Here is a 14,185-nt window from a genome sequence, read left to right on the forward strand (position 1 = left end):
CATAAGTCATGTTGCCAACAATGACAACAATGCCGCACACCATACAACTCCGCCAATGGCTACCATCACCACAGTGCCAATGCCAACTGTCTAACAAGCTGCTTCCTCTTTCACAGCATGAAAAGATTTTGATACTCCTGCCAGAGGATAGGTAACAGAAAATAGAGAAAAACAGACAAACTAACCACATCAATTCAAGACGACCAGATAGAACAATTATGAACAATTATCATTGCTACACTTTTTAAGGTATCGTGAGCCAGATGCCTCTACCATTTCCACCTCAGTATGCTCAAAATATGGATAAATATCATCTCATTACAATTGCTCTGAATGTGTAGAATTCTTAGAGAGCAATAAAACCATCAATATCAGAGCTTGAATAAATTGACACAGGCTATATGGAACAAGAATGATAGAAAAACATATCATGTCATCAGAAAGTATCCAGAAGCCTGACCAAGGACGCTGAGAAGTTTTATCCCATCATCAGGTTTAATCAGAGATGATGGATCTCAAATTACCAAGCTCAACGCCGAATGGGGTTTCCACCTCGTTGAGGGGCCTCATAACCCCCACCAGCACGTGCAGGTGGTGTTGAAGATCCGTAAGGTACAGCATTTCCAGATGCAACCTGTCCTTGAGGACCACCAGCACCTCTGGGTTGTACATCATACCCAGGACCTCTGGGAGCATCATAACCAGAAACCCTGTGTGTATCATATCCATGTCCTCTGGGTGCATCATACCCAGCTCCTCTAGAAGCATCATATCCAGTTCGTGCAGTAGGCCCTGGTGGGCCCCCACCATAGGGAGGAGGAGGAGCAGCAGCAGCAGAACCAGGATGGCCACGTCCCTGTTTTACAGAATTCAAGAGTCACGTTAGATAATCTATTCACAGCCTAAAATAATACTCTATTAGGAAGCAGTTTAAATACTCAAATAGTTGGGAAAAAGACCTCACTTCCAGCATACTATCAGATACAGAATACATGATCAGCCAACCCAACAAATCAGTTCACTAGCCAAATTAGAAAAAGCATCACTTTGACTCCATCTGGTGGGACAAAATGTTTAAAGTATAATATTGGAGAGGAAAATTATCAATTTTTTAACAGAAAGCAATAACATTTCAGATCGTTGAAAAGTGAAGTAAAAAATTTCTTTTGCTATATTTTCCTAGAAAAATTAGGGAATGTAGTTGAAAATTCTGGTTACCTATATAAGCAACTTTTTTGGTGGTACAGATTTATCTATCATTAATTGGAAAACTCCCATTTGTTTTTTGTTTTAACATTACACCATTTGGCATCCAACCAGGCGGAGCCTTTTCGTTTTCACTGACTTTTTTTAGGTGTGTAACTTAGATATGGACAGAGTGTTGGTGCTTGTCTGCTAGAAGCACATATCGCCAACCAAAAAATCCATCAGAAAATATTTTTTACTTCTTAACTGTCAAAAGGGTCTCTTTAACTACAGATGTAGCTGTAATACCCTTGATTTATGAAGAAAAGGAGGATGCATCATGCAGGTCTCACAGAGAAGTCGCCAAGCTGAGCAATGTGGGAGTCTAAGATCATAATTGCTTCACTTCAATTTCAGTGGTCAATTTTGTTTTCTCCAAAAATTTCTTTCTAGAGGCAAATCAGAAGTATTGGGAGAAATTGGGCTCACATTGCTTATATGTCAAACAAAGTGCATCTGCGTTGCATCAGTCTATCTTGTACTAGTTTACTTAATGTCAAAATTTTCTGTACTTTATAAGAGAGCATTGGTTGTCCGGAATATACAAAACAGCATATTACAGTAACCTTTTGAGATGTCTGTTGTTGGCCTATACAAAGGGGTACGTTGTATACATTCAATAGTGTTATGAACAAACAAAATGCTTGAGAGTCTAACACTGTAAATCCTAGGTGATCTCCTAAACTCCTTACCATTGTCAGGGACTCAGGGTTCTTGCCCTCTTTCTCACCCATTCCCCCTTTTCCCACCTTCCCTTCCTAATTATTTTTCATATTGATGTACACTATACATGTCACATTACAGCTTCAATTTCTATGGTTACCGTTCGTGGATAAACTAAAATTTTTAAATTTAGTGTATACTTGCTTTCAACCATAGATTCTTCATTCACAAATATTAGAATTCCAAAATTAAACATTGTTACATTACCCTCCTTTATTTTTGGATTTGTTTATTAGTAAAATCCAACTACTCTTTATTCCTTATTCAACAAAAAATATTATTTACCATTGGCTAATACTAGGAGGCCTCTTTTCATGATTTCTTCCAGAGCAAAACCCTAGACTTTCGAAACTGAAGCAGGCCTACATAGAGAGATGTGCTTGTTCTAAGCATTGTTGTCGTCACCTAATCACCTACACAACATTAGGTGATTATTGTTCTTACTGTTCCTTCTTATTGGGTTTGCTTGGGTGCATAAGTGTTGTGTGCGTGCATGTGTTTTGTATATTTGGAGATGGGGGTGGGCTCTTTAGGCCAGGCATTGTATCACAGATTGATCTCAAAACAGGGACGACAAAAGTGGGAGATCAACTCAACAAGATCGCAATATGGGACAAACATGAACACTCATCCTTAACAGAACACTCCATAGTGTGGCTGGATTATCCTTAACAGAACACTCTCCACACAAATCTACTCTAGATCTTCTAGAATATCCTCCAAATCTCCTCCATATGATCTGCATCACATTGCCTAGGGCACCAGTACCAACATCAGGCCACACCACCCAACCCAAAAAAAAAAAAAAAACATAACCTTGACTTTCATAACACATACGTGCACGTGCAGACACATGCAGGTGCCTACATGGCTACACACATGTTCAGGACCACTCTGTTAACTACTTGCGTCTCTTAGCACACAAACTCTTTACTTTTGTTCTTTTGATTTATTTTAGATTTTAGATTTGATAATTCGTATGGAAGAATAAAACATGAGGTTGCTGAACAAATAAGAACTCACGAAATAGCATCTGCTTTTTTATTCTTACACATCATGGATGAAAAAAAAATGTTCAAACTGTATAACAAAACATGATGAACATACATCAACCCCCCCCCCCCCCACACAAAAAAGTCGTATATGTAAATTTTATTGGGTGGACAGTTGCCTAGTTAATAAAAAAAAGTGAGGCCAGATGGTTCCCTAACTAGCCACTAGCCATCACCTAGGCCAGTTTGCTAGTGTTGCTAGGCCCCTGGAACTCCTGATTGGCTAGTTCATGCCAAGGAAACAACACCGCCAGTTTAGGTCAATCACATGTTCCTGTCCCTCTCCCTGCTAGTTCTACACATTACCATGTATTGGTATTAGACCATTCCCTCGTAATTAAATTTCAAATAATCATTTTTTAAATGCCAAGAGAAGAATTCAATCTTTTGCCGCCTGGCATGGGGCTCCTAGTCTAAAGTTGCAACATGAACAATGGGGCAATTTAGAAAATACAGAGAATGCTTTCAAGCTTCTTTGCTGGTCTAAATCTCTGTGCTAAACGAGTTTTTCAAAATCATATAGTTTATGAAAGGATTCCTTAAAAAATAAAGGTGTTGTATTATTTATTTATTAATTTTTTAAATCGGGTTTTCATGAAAGATCATATAAATAGTATATAACAAAAAGCTGAAAACATGACATGGCTGAGAAATCAAATTCTCAAAACAAATTTGTAAATTATCTCGGAGATGTGAATGCGAAACACTGAATTCCAAGAATGGGGTGTCCTTTGTACATGGTATTTAGGTTATTAATTTTGGTAAGACAGTTTTTGTCCACGCACTGTTGTACACTTGTACTGGGCCTCAGGTGTTTGCAGTTCCCACAGGAGTAGGAGAAATTTCCTTGCATCTCACTGAAGTCCTAATGTAATGCAAGGTATTTTTGGTAACAGTTGTTCATTTTTCAACTTTTAATTCTTTTATCTTATCTCTTGATGAGTATCCTGGTATTGCTGGTATTGGACTCACAACCTTGTAGCTGCAATATAGAATGTTGAATGCTTAAGCAATGGGCTTAAACGAAATGCAATTCTATTTTTCTCCAAAGCTCAAAACACAGAGCACTCAGAACCATGTACCCTTCCAATATACATGGATACCAATCCAACACAGCTTTCTACAGAATAAAAAATAAATAAAAATATACACGGATACCAATCCAACACTGCTTTCTACAGAATAATAAATAAATGTAACTGCTCCTTTATCTCTGTGATTCTACCAGCTTGTTACATAGTACAGTTTCAAAACATTTTAAATATTCTCCCATAGATCAAATCAGTTAGTAGATATTCTACAATTATTTCAGGACTTTATACGCTAAAAGACCACAATGATAACTATCCAATCAAATTAAGAAGTAATGCTTCAAAAACAAGCTGGTCTCTGATATCCTAAACTTTAATCTAGTGAAGCAGCAGGTCTTCAGCCTTTTTTTTTTTTCTCATGGGTTGTTGCTGATGTACTATATATCCGTGTAGCTTGTCTCGCTTTCAATAAATTCCATTAATCATAAAAAAAGGCTCCATGACATAAAAAGATAAATGAATCTTCTAAGGAGATGAGAAGTACCAGATACATGACCCACAGAAGGATGAAAGCTTAATCCCTTCATGTCTAAAAGCAACACATGAGAGTACATAGAAAACTGAATGATATTACAGTTCTTTTTTATTCCCCTCTAAATACTTGTCTTAGTCTAGATTTCAAATTGTTCATATATATATATATATATATATTTTTTTTTTCTTTCTTTTTTCTTTTTTCTTTTTTTTGGATAGATAAAATTGTTCACATTATACCTTTCATTTCAGGTCATTTTGGCAACTTTTATCATTAGCAATTTTCAACAGCACTATGAGCATACTCATGTTCTTCCATATGAGGTTAAGGAAGACATCATTTAGTCTTTTAACTTTTCTTCCCATTATTTCCTTCTGTGGATTTTCCCTTCCTTTAAAAGCATAGTCTTCAAGGTGCCCAGGCGCTTGAATTGGTTTGCCTGGCGGGAGCCTTGTTGGTGCTGCCTTGCATCCAGGCCCCCTCCAGCGCCCTGGGTAACCTGGACGCTGTGACAACTACTGAAGCAGGGGGGCTTTTTTTCTTTTGGTTGTTGTTGATGTACTATATATATGTGTAGCTTGTTTTGTTCCCAATATATTCCATCAATCATAAAAAAGCTCTATGACATAAGAACAGAAATGGATCTTCTAAGGACATTAGAAGTACCAGGTACATGATCCATGGAAGGATGAAAACTTTATCCTTTCATGTCTAAAAGCAACACATGAGACAGTCAATAGAAAACCTAACAATTTTCCAGTTCTTTGTTTTTAAAATACTTGTCTTAGTCTAGCTTTCAAATTTTCAAATTATACCTTTCATTTCAGATCATTTTGCAAACTTTTACAGTAAGCAATTTACAGCACATTATGAACATACTCATGTTCTTCCATATGAGGTTAAGGAAGACATCATTTTAGTGTTTTTAACGTGTCCTCCCATTATTTCCTTATTTTTCTTTTTTCCTTCCTTTTAAGGAGTAAAGCATAGTCGATTAGGCGCCACCTCGGTCAACTGGCGGGCGCCTTGTTGGTGTCACCTTGCGTCCAAGCGCAGTGCCTTGGTCACCTAGACACTGTGATAACTATGGTGACAGAAATACAAGGTTTTACCATTCCATAACTAAGGTCAACCTCCACAAAAGGAAAATTGACTTTATTTTGAATGAAATGGGGACAGACTCACCACACCTTGTGCGATTGCCACAGAATTTGCCACTTTCCTATCTAAGCTCTTCTCCACCTCAAATCCCCTGGATCCCAATTTCATTGAATGTTTGTTCCCTTCTTTGGAAACCCATAACTTTTCTCTGTTGTCAACTCCACCCACACCCACGGAAATCAGGAATATTGTCTTTTCCATTGGCCCCTTTAAAGCTCTAGGGTCTGATGGATTCCAGGCAATTTTCTTCCAGAAGTGTTGGGATTTCATTTGTAATGATATCTTCAGATTTGTTGATGATTTCTTCAATTCTTCTACCCTTCTGGCCACAACCAACCACACTCTCATCTGTCTAATTCCAAAAAAAGACAATGCCATTCCGTTGGAGATTTCAGACCAATAAGCTTACGCAATGTCTCTTACAAGATTGTGGCCAAAATTCTGGCCACTCGTCTAAAACCGCTTCTCCATAGTTTCATATCTCCGTGCCAAGCTGCTTTTGTTCCTGATCGTCAAATATCGAACAACATTATCATTGCTCAAGAGATCTTCCATTTCCTCAACAAGAAAAAAGGTAAGTTGGGTTTTGTGGGTATCAAACTAGATATGGAGAAAGCATATGATAAGGTAGAATGGGGCTTCCTTCTAGCCATTTTTAAATTTCTTGGTTTTGGAGAAAAGTGGAGTGATATGATAAAAAATCTTATCAATACCACTTCATTCTCCATTAAACTTAATGGCTCAGGATTTGCTCATTTTAATGCTTCTAGAGGAATCCAGCAGGGATGCCCTCTTAGCCCCTTCCTCTTTATCATAGTTATGGAAGCCTTACCTAGACTTCTGGCAACTTATAGAGATCTTAATCTATTTAAAGGAATTAAAATTGTCAGACATGCTCCAGAAATTACTCACATGTTCTTTGCCGATCATAGTTGTCATGGCGTCGCTAAGGCGGCAATTTGGCGTCCTAACGGAAAAAGAAGTTCATGGCAGTGCTACGATTTACGTCACTCACAATGGCGGTCGCCATTGGCTGATAGGTGTCGCCATAGCACTACCAGGTCACGCCTAATTCACTAAGCGGTCGATTTTTTATAAAATGCAAGGTGATTTTGATAGGGCTATGTTGATTTTTGATGATTTGATGTTGCTTAATGTTGGTTTTATATGTTATAGAGTATATATTGTAGACTTGTAGCATGCTAAATAACTTTAGAGAATAGGGAAAATAAAAAAGTAGCATACTAAATAACTTTAGAAAATAGGGAAAATAAAAAATGACACATGGGCGATTTGACTGCCATGGCAACGCCATAATGAGCGATTCATCACCAAATCGATTAGCCAACCCTCGACCGCCTTGGATCGATTTGACGCCGTGACAACTATGTTGCCGATGATACTTTTATTTTTTGTAGAGCCACCCAAGAAGACTTAGCCACTATAAAATGTATCCTGGAGCTGTTCTCTGATTTTTCTGGCCTTACCATTAATTTTGACAAGAGTGGATTGGCAATCAGTTCTAACAATGATGATAACACCAAGAATCTTTTGTATAAAGTTATTGGTATCAAGGAAATGAATAATAAGACCACCTATCTTGGGACCAATCTGTTCCATCACTAGGCCAAATCTCTCTCTTTTACAAGATTAATTAATAGAGTCAAGAACAAACTCAGCCTGTGGAAATCAAAGATGCTATCCTTTGCTGGGAGAAGTGTTCTTCTTCAATCTACCCTGGCCTCCATTCCCACTTATCTTATGCACTGCTTTGCCTTTCCCAAGAGCATCTGTAGGAAATTGGACTCCATATATCTCCATTTTTGGAATGGTGATATAGATAAGGGGAATAAAATTCATCTAATTGGGTGGAAGAAAATTTGTCAATGAAAATTGATGGGGGGCCTTGGATTCAGGGACTCGGAAGCCCATAACACTGCCCTTCTCCTAAAGATGGGATGGAGATTATTAACCAGTGGAAATAGTTTATGGGTTTGAACTCTACAAGCCAAATATTTCTATAACAGATCTGTCTTTGACATTAAGACCTTGAAAGCCCGAGGGTCTATTTGTTGGAATAGCATCGCCAAGGTTCTTCCTTTTTTAAAGAAGGTAATTGTCCGAAAAATTGGGAATGGCCTCACAACTTTCCTTTGGAATGATCCTTGGGTGCGTAATGGAAATCTCACCCTCGATCTTCTCAGTTTTCAGACCTCCAATTCTCAGATTGTGTCTGTTCATGATCTTACTGTTAATCACCAATGGAATGAAGGATTGTTGAATTCTTTACTGCTTTCTCACTTTACTGATGTTATTGTTTAGGTTTCTTTATCCCACCAACATGATAAATGGTGGTGTCTCCTCTCAAAAGAGGGCTCTATCAAAACTAGCCTAGTTGCAATGTTTCTCCAGAAAAATTCACTGACAAGCTTTAATGGCTGTTCACACATGTGTTATTGCTCATCTCCCTGTTCACGGTGGTGGCGGTTTTTCTGGAAAATCAATATCCACCCCAAATTTAAGCTTTTTCTTTGGAGAACTATCAATGCTGGTTTACCAACCAAGGATGTTTTATCTAAATGGGTGGATATTGATCCCATGTGTGGGTTTTGCCACAACCAACAGGAATCTTTATATCATGTGTTATTTGATTGTGAATTTTCAAGAAGAGTCTGGGCTGCTGGCACATTGGGGCTCAAACCTGATCAAATTCCTATTTCTTCAATGCATAAATTCATAATGTATTGCTTCAACTCGGGGATCATTCCTAAAAATGATCTAACTTGGTTTTTTTCTATCTTTATGTTCACTAGTTATTTTATTTGGAAACATAGAAATCAATATTTTTTTTGTGACCACAAACCAGATTTGAATCTAATCCTCAAGCAGGTTGAATTTTGGATCTCTAATGGACTGTCCAATCACATTGCCAAGGCACAAGTGATATCTGATTTGTCAAATTTTACTGATCCCACGATCCCACACAAAAACACAACCACTCTCATTATCACCAGTGTCAAGGATGCCACTAGTAATTTAGCAGCATGGGTATTATGCTTTATTTTTAATGGAAAATGCATCTAATTGGAAGCAAACTATTGTTCGACAGGAAACGCTGGTGAGGTGGAGGCTTTAGGACTTCTCCAAGGAATGACCAAGGCAAGAGTATGGCGGCTGAAGGTGGACCAAGTATGGAGTGATGCTAAAGAAATCGGAATGTTGCTAAAAAACAAGCATGAATTTTCGCTAAACTTATGGCCAAAAACTCTTATATTATGAAGTGTAGAAATGGATAACCATTCTATCCACCGTTTTTGTATGACAACAAACAATAGATATATGGGGGAGCTCAAAACTATAGCCAGAGAGGCAATGTCTAAGAAACAATCTATAGTTAGGTTGGATATGCTGTATAATATACCTAATCTTTTCTAATAAAGTATTTGTTGAACTTAATGCTATTCCCAAACAGGGAATAGCGCTAAGTAGCGCCTACGACAGGGGCAGGATTGTCCTTGTCTCAGTTGTTTGGGTCTTTTTGGGTTTTTCCTTCATGCATGTAGGGGTTCTTTTGTCTTTCTTCTTGACCTAAAGTTATATATACAATAAGAGAACCTCAGATTATATTCACATTGAATTAATCTCAAGTTGCTCTCCATTCTTGAGACTTCCCCTGGTTACTTCATCTTCTTCCTCCTCTCTTCTCTTTTCTTCCTCTTTTTCTTCTTGTTTCTGGTTTTCTGGTCTAGCTACAGCTTCTGAAACTGTAACAGTATTTTCTTTGGTTGAATTAAAAAAAAAAAAAAAAACTATGGAGCGGCATGAAGGATTGCAACTTTCAGGACACTGATACACATGTAGGAATCAAACATAGAACCTGCTGTGAAAATCATATTAGATCTATATAGAAAAAGATAAGAGTTGAGGTCTAATAGAGATTCAAACTCGGGGTATCTGGCATGGAAATATTTTGAAAATCATGTGTTCTCGTCACATAAATTGGAATTGGTTTTTTCAACTGGTGTAACCGATCCAAATAAATTGATTTAAACCAAGAACATGTTAGATTCTGTACCTGAGGAACACCATAACCATCGTCATAAGCATTATGTCCAACGGGATGATGCACAGCTGCTTCATTCTCTTTGTACCCAGCAGTGCCACCGTATGGCACACCTGTGTTATGAATGACACATGTGAGCCATCTAAAAAAATTAAAGATCTAACAAATACAAAATCCAAGGTTCCAAAGGTAGTAAGTACCGGTCCTTCTCTCAAGGTTAGTGGTATTAGCCAACTCGGCTCGAAGCTTTTCTACCTCTTTTGCCATAGAAACATAGTTCTTCTCCATCACCTGAAGCGACTCAAGATGATCATTATATAGTTTCTTTTCATAGTCATATGTAGCCCTGCAAGTTTAAGAAGCCCACTGCAACTTCATCACCACAACAAATCAAAGATAGAGAGACATGAAATAAATAAATGATGGAACAACCAAAACCTGCAATGCTGATATTCCTGCTTGAGACCCTCAAGTTCTGACATCAGGGCAGGAATCTGCTGGCCATCTGCATGGGACCTCTGGAGATCCTGAGCGAGTTGTTGCACTTTAGAAATCTGCTCTTGTCTTGATGCAATCAAACTCTGGGCTTCAGATCGTGCCTGCTGCAGTTCCAATTTAACAGGCTCCGTCGCTTGCAGGTCGACTTCCATCTTAGCAATCTTATCCATAAGGCCCCTCATTTGTTGTTCTTTTTCAGCTTTCATACCACCTATGTGAGCCTGCAACCTCTGCAACTCCTGTTGTGCGGCGGCAAGTTCTTGTCTCAAAGCAGTATGGGTAGCAGCAAGCCTTTGGTTTTCCATTGCAAGTCTTTGCATTTCAACATGTTGTGCTGCGAGTTTCTGCTCCATAATTTCTGGAGGAGGCAACATATCAAAAGGTGGAAATGCACCTGGTGAAGGGTGGACACCGGGACCAAATGGGTCTGGATGCATTATCCCAGGGCCTGGAAGGGGCCGTCTCATATGAGGAGGTGGAGCACGACCTTTACTTCCCATTTCAAATCACAATATCTGGCAACACATTAAGAAATAAAATACATCAGATAAAAAAGTGGCAGCACCACAAATATTAGGCCACCAAAGCATCAAATGAAGAACTGATCATGAAATGTCATAATTATCATAACTCACAAAATATATCACAATTCAAAAATAGTATTGGACCTGGATAGTTCCCAAGTGATACCAATTTGATACAGTTCAAATCTACCGACCCAGAAAAGGGATCAGTCAATCTGATTAGCAGAAGTTCAATACTATCAGGTCAGATAATCCAGTATGTATGATAATTGGATATGTTCCACTGAAACCATGGTTATCATATCAGCCGATCCCTCCAAACTATGTTATAAGGGCCTCATTTTGCGGACCAAATGTCGACAACCATAGAACATGAGATCTAAGAGGAAGCTAAAAAGAAGATTAAAGAAAAATAGGGCATGCATATGAGTGCACATGGATGTTCCTTTTGTCCCTTTTATTGCATGCTTGAATTTTGTATGTGACTTTTGTCTCTCTAATTGCATGTCTTGAATTTTTTGATAAATTCAGTTCTTGAACTCCAGAGTTCAAATCGTATGAATAAGAAAATCACATTATGGAACTGAACAGAAAATCTACAACAGTGAGGCCCATTTATGGTTGTTCATCACCAAATCCAAGCCCTGGTTGAGAAATTACAAAAGCTAACAGAACAATCCGGGTTTTCATCAGCAGTAACTATACAGATCTGATTTGGACGGATACAAATACAATGGCATAGAGCAAACCAATCCTGCGCTTAATCCATAGCCTAACTCTTCAGAGTTCTCAAGACAAGCATAGAACATCAGTGTAGTAAAAAATAGGATAACTTGTGATGCTATGCAAGATAAGGTGAGATTTAAACAAGGTCAATGTGGAAGGGCAAAAGCCAGATTTAAGACCATGATGAATACTCTATAATAGATAATTTTCTTTATCCGAGGTAGGAGATGAACCTGGATAGTGTATTTTTGGTAGCATTGGTCCCGAGCCCAAATAAAGGTAAAGGTTTGTGTTTAGTTTTCAGCTGGCTTCAGCCAAACCATTTAAAATATGGTTCCTGAAAGTTGGTTGTTCAACATTGCTCTGAGGCATCATAAGGGGGTATGATTTACGAGAAGATACAATCCTAGACAGAATGTAACAGCATAAAGAATTATTCCAGACAAACTCCAAGTAGTAATGAGAAGGCTTTTCGAGTTTGACTTCCACACATACAGGATTTTTCTTTTCTTTTTTAGTAATGACACAAAGACAGCTTTGTTAGCTCCAGTTTAGATAGAAGTTTTCTCATTTGCGCTTCAGTGAAGAGTCATTCAGGAGTTTGTTTTGATTTCCACTTCATCACCCTTAATCCAAGTATCCAACACAAGACGTACAAGATATGTTATTTATGTTCCAAAAGAAAGTCATTCCCCTCAACATCACAACTTATCCAAAACCCGTTTTGGATTCAGAGTGTGAACTCAAACTGAACAAATTCTAAGAAAAACACACAATAAATCCGCCCCCACCCCCCCCCCCCCAAAAAAAAACTACTCAACGTAATTGAATTACAGGAAAACAAAAATATTCGATGTTAATGAGTGAAATGGAGCCCATAAAATAAGATCAATGAACCTCTAAAAGAAAATTTTCCTCCAATCAAAAAGGGTAATGATAGAGAACAGATAATATTTTAGTCATTTGATTTACATACAAAGCTACACGGAAGTGAGAAACAAACATCAAATGATATCAAGACCAACAATATCAAAACAGAACATCTTTGAACGCAAAACAGAATCAAACAACAAAAGGAGCAAATGGATATACAGCCATAAAAAACCCTAAAACGAAGAGTTTGAAGGAAAAGAGTATGAAGCTACTACATACAGACCCACAAACAGTGACAAAGAAAGAGAGCCAAAAAAGAAAATAGCGTAAAGAGAGTTCGACACTTACGAGTAGGTTGGAAGCACAGCTGTGGGATTCCAAACACAGGGAACGCCCGAAGCATCGACCAGAAGATAGAAAACCTTGGACTCCCAAAAGAATTAATTCGACCGTGTGATGTTACGCCCTCGTTCAAGTCGTGGACTAACCTGGTTGAACCGGGGGTCGACCGCGCCAGTTGTTTTCACCTGTAAATTTTGCTTTTTTTTTTTTTTTTTTGGTTTTTTTGGTTTTTTTTGGGGGTGGGGGGTGGGTGGTGATGGGTGTAGATGAAAGCCTTTATTTATGATTAACATGGAACTCATGGAAAGAGCATAACACATCTCCACTTCTCCAGTATCCATAGATTGGATATTGGCTAAACTAGGGGTGTCAATCAGTAGAGACAGGTTGGTCTCGATTGGGTTTAGTCGGGCTCAGCTAAATTTTAGGGTTATACTAGGCTTTTCATCCTCTTCTCCTCTTAAACAATTCCCTGGTCTCGGTGATTCAGGCCTCGATACTCATGGTGTTCGACATGTATGAAAAATTAAGCCTCCAATTCGTCCCATTGGACAACCTTAAGAAATTTCCCAAGTAGAAGCAGCTTTGAATTGGCAAGCAAAAAATGTTGTCATCCAAAACCAATACCTTGAGCGAATTCTTGCTCAGACCCAACAAACTCAAGGCACACTGAGTCAACATGATCATCTTCTCCAATCTTTACGACGAGAAATTGATCAAGTTCATATAGAACTGGCTGAAATTGCTTCAAGTGTGGCAGATACCACTGCTACCTTTGCCCTTATTGGACAAAAAGAAAAACATCTCAGATATCTTGAAGCTCAACTCCATAGTCTTCAACGGACTCATCCTCCCTCTTCTGCAACAAGTCGACAACAGCCCCTTCCTGTTACAGTGCCAAGTTTCATTCCACAAGATCCATTCGCTATGTATGCTCCTCTGGCTCTTCCAGTTGTCACGTCACCAACAACATTTCCAATTGAAGAACTTAAAGAACCAGAACTACTAGAGGACGTACTCGTGGTAAAATCCCTCCAACTTGGACATCTACAGTTGCTCTTATGGATCTCAGTGATGATTTTGAAGAAGATCCTGATGCCCTCCAAGACACACCACCTCCTTTCACCCCATATCCCATGACAGTTTCTTACCCAGCTCCTCCACCTCCAGTTCCGATAAACCCACCTAGGGGGTGGACATGTAATGGTTTCTAATCAGGCTAGTCGGTCGTGTGCTATAATCGGACTGCCATAAATTGGCCTTAGCCAGGCTAGGGACATGTTTATCCCTAAATGGACTTTAAATGGGCCTTCCTAATGTTGATGCAATGGTCAACGTACCCAAGCTGATAAGCTTATTCCACTGAAAGCATAGTTCTACCTCAAGCATATCATGTAAACCCACCATTAATT

The 14,185-nt window shown here is 38.6% G+C and overlaps 1 protein-coding gene across 1 annotated transcript; it reads right to left on the reverse strand.

Moving 5' to 3' along the window:
• Positions 1-208: 208 nt before the first annotated feature.
• On the reverse strand, positions 209-12,922 carry LOC122079805 (protein FLX-like 2). Its single transcript, XM_042646531.1, has 5 exons — positions 12,780-12,922; positions 10,249-10,823; positions 10,011-10,156; positions 9,823-9,923; positions 209-856 (listed from the first exon to the last, which is right to left on the reverse strand). The coding sequence occupies exons 2-5, from the start codon at positions 10,806-10,808 to the stop codon at positions 530-532; spliced, it is 1,134 nt and encodes a 377-aa protein (XP_042502465.1). The 5' UTR covers positions 10,809-10,823; positions 12,780-12,922; the 3' UTR covers positions 209-529.
• Positions 12,923-14,185: the final 1,263 nt, after the last annotated feature.

The sequence above is a fragment of the Macadamia integrifolia genome, chromosome 5 (assembly GCF_013358625.1).
Source record: "Macadamia integrifolia cultivar HAES 741 chromosome 5, SCU_Mint_v3, whole genome shotgun sequence".
In the NCBI taxonomy this organism is placed as follows: Eukaryota; Viridiplantae; Streptophyta; class Magnoliopsida; order Proteales; family Proteaceae; genus Macadamia; species Macadamia integrifolia.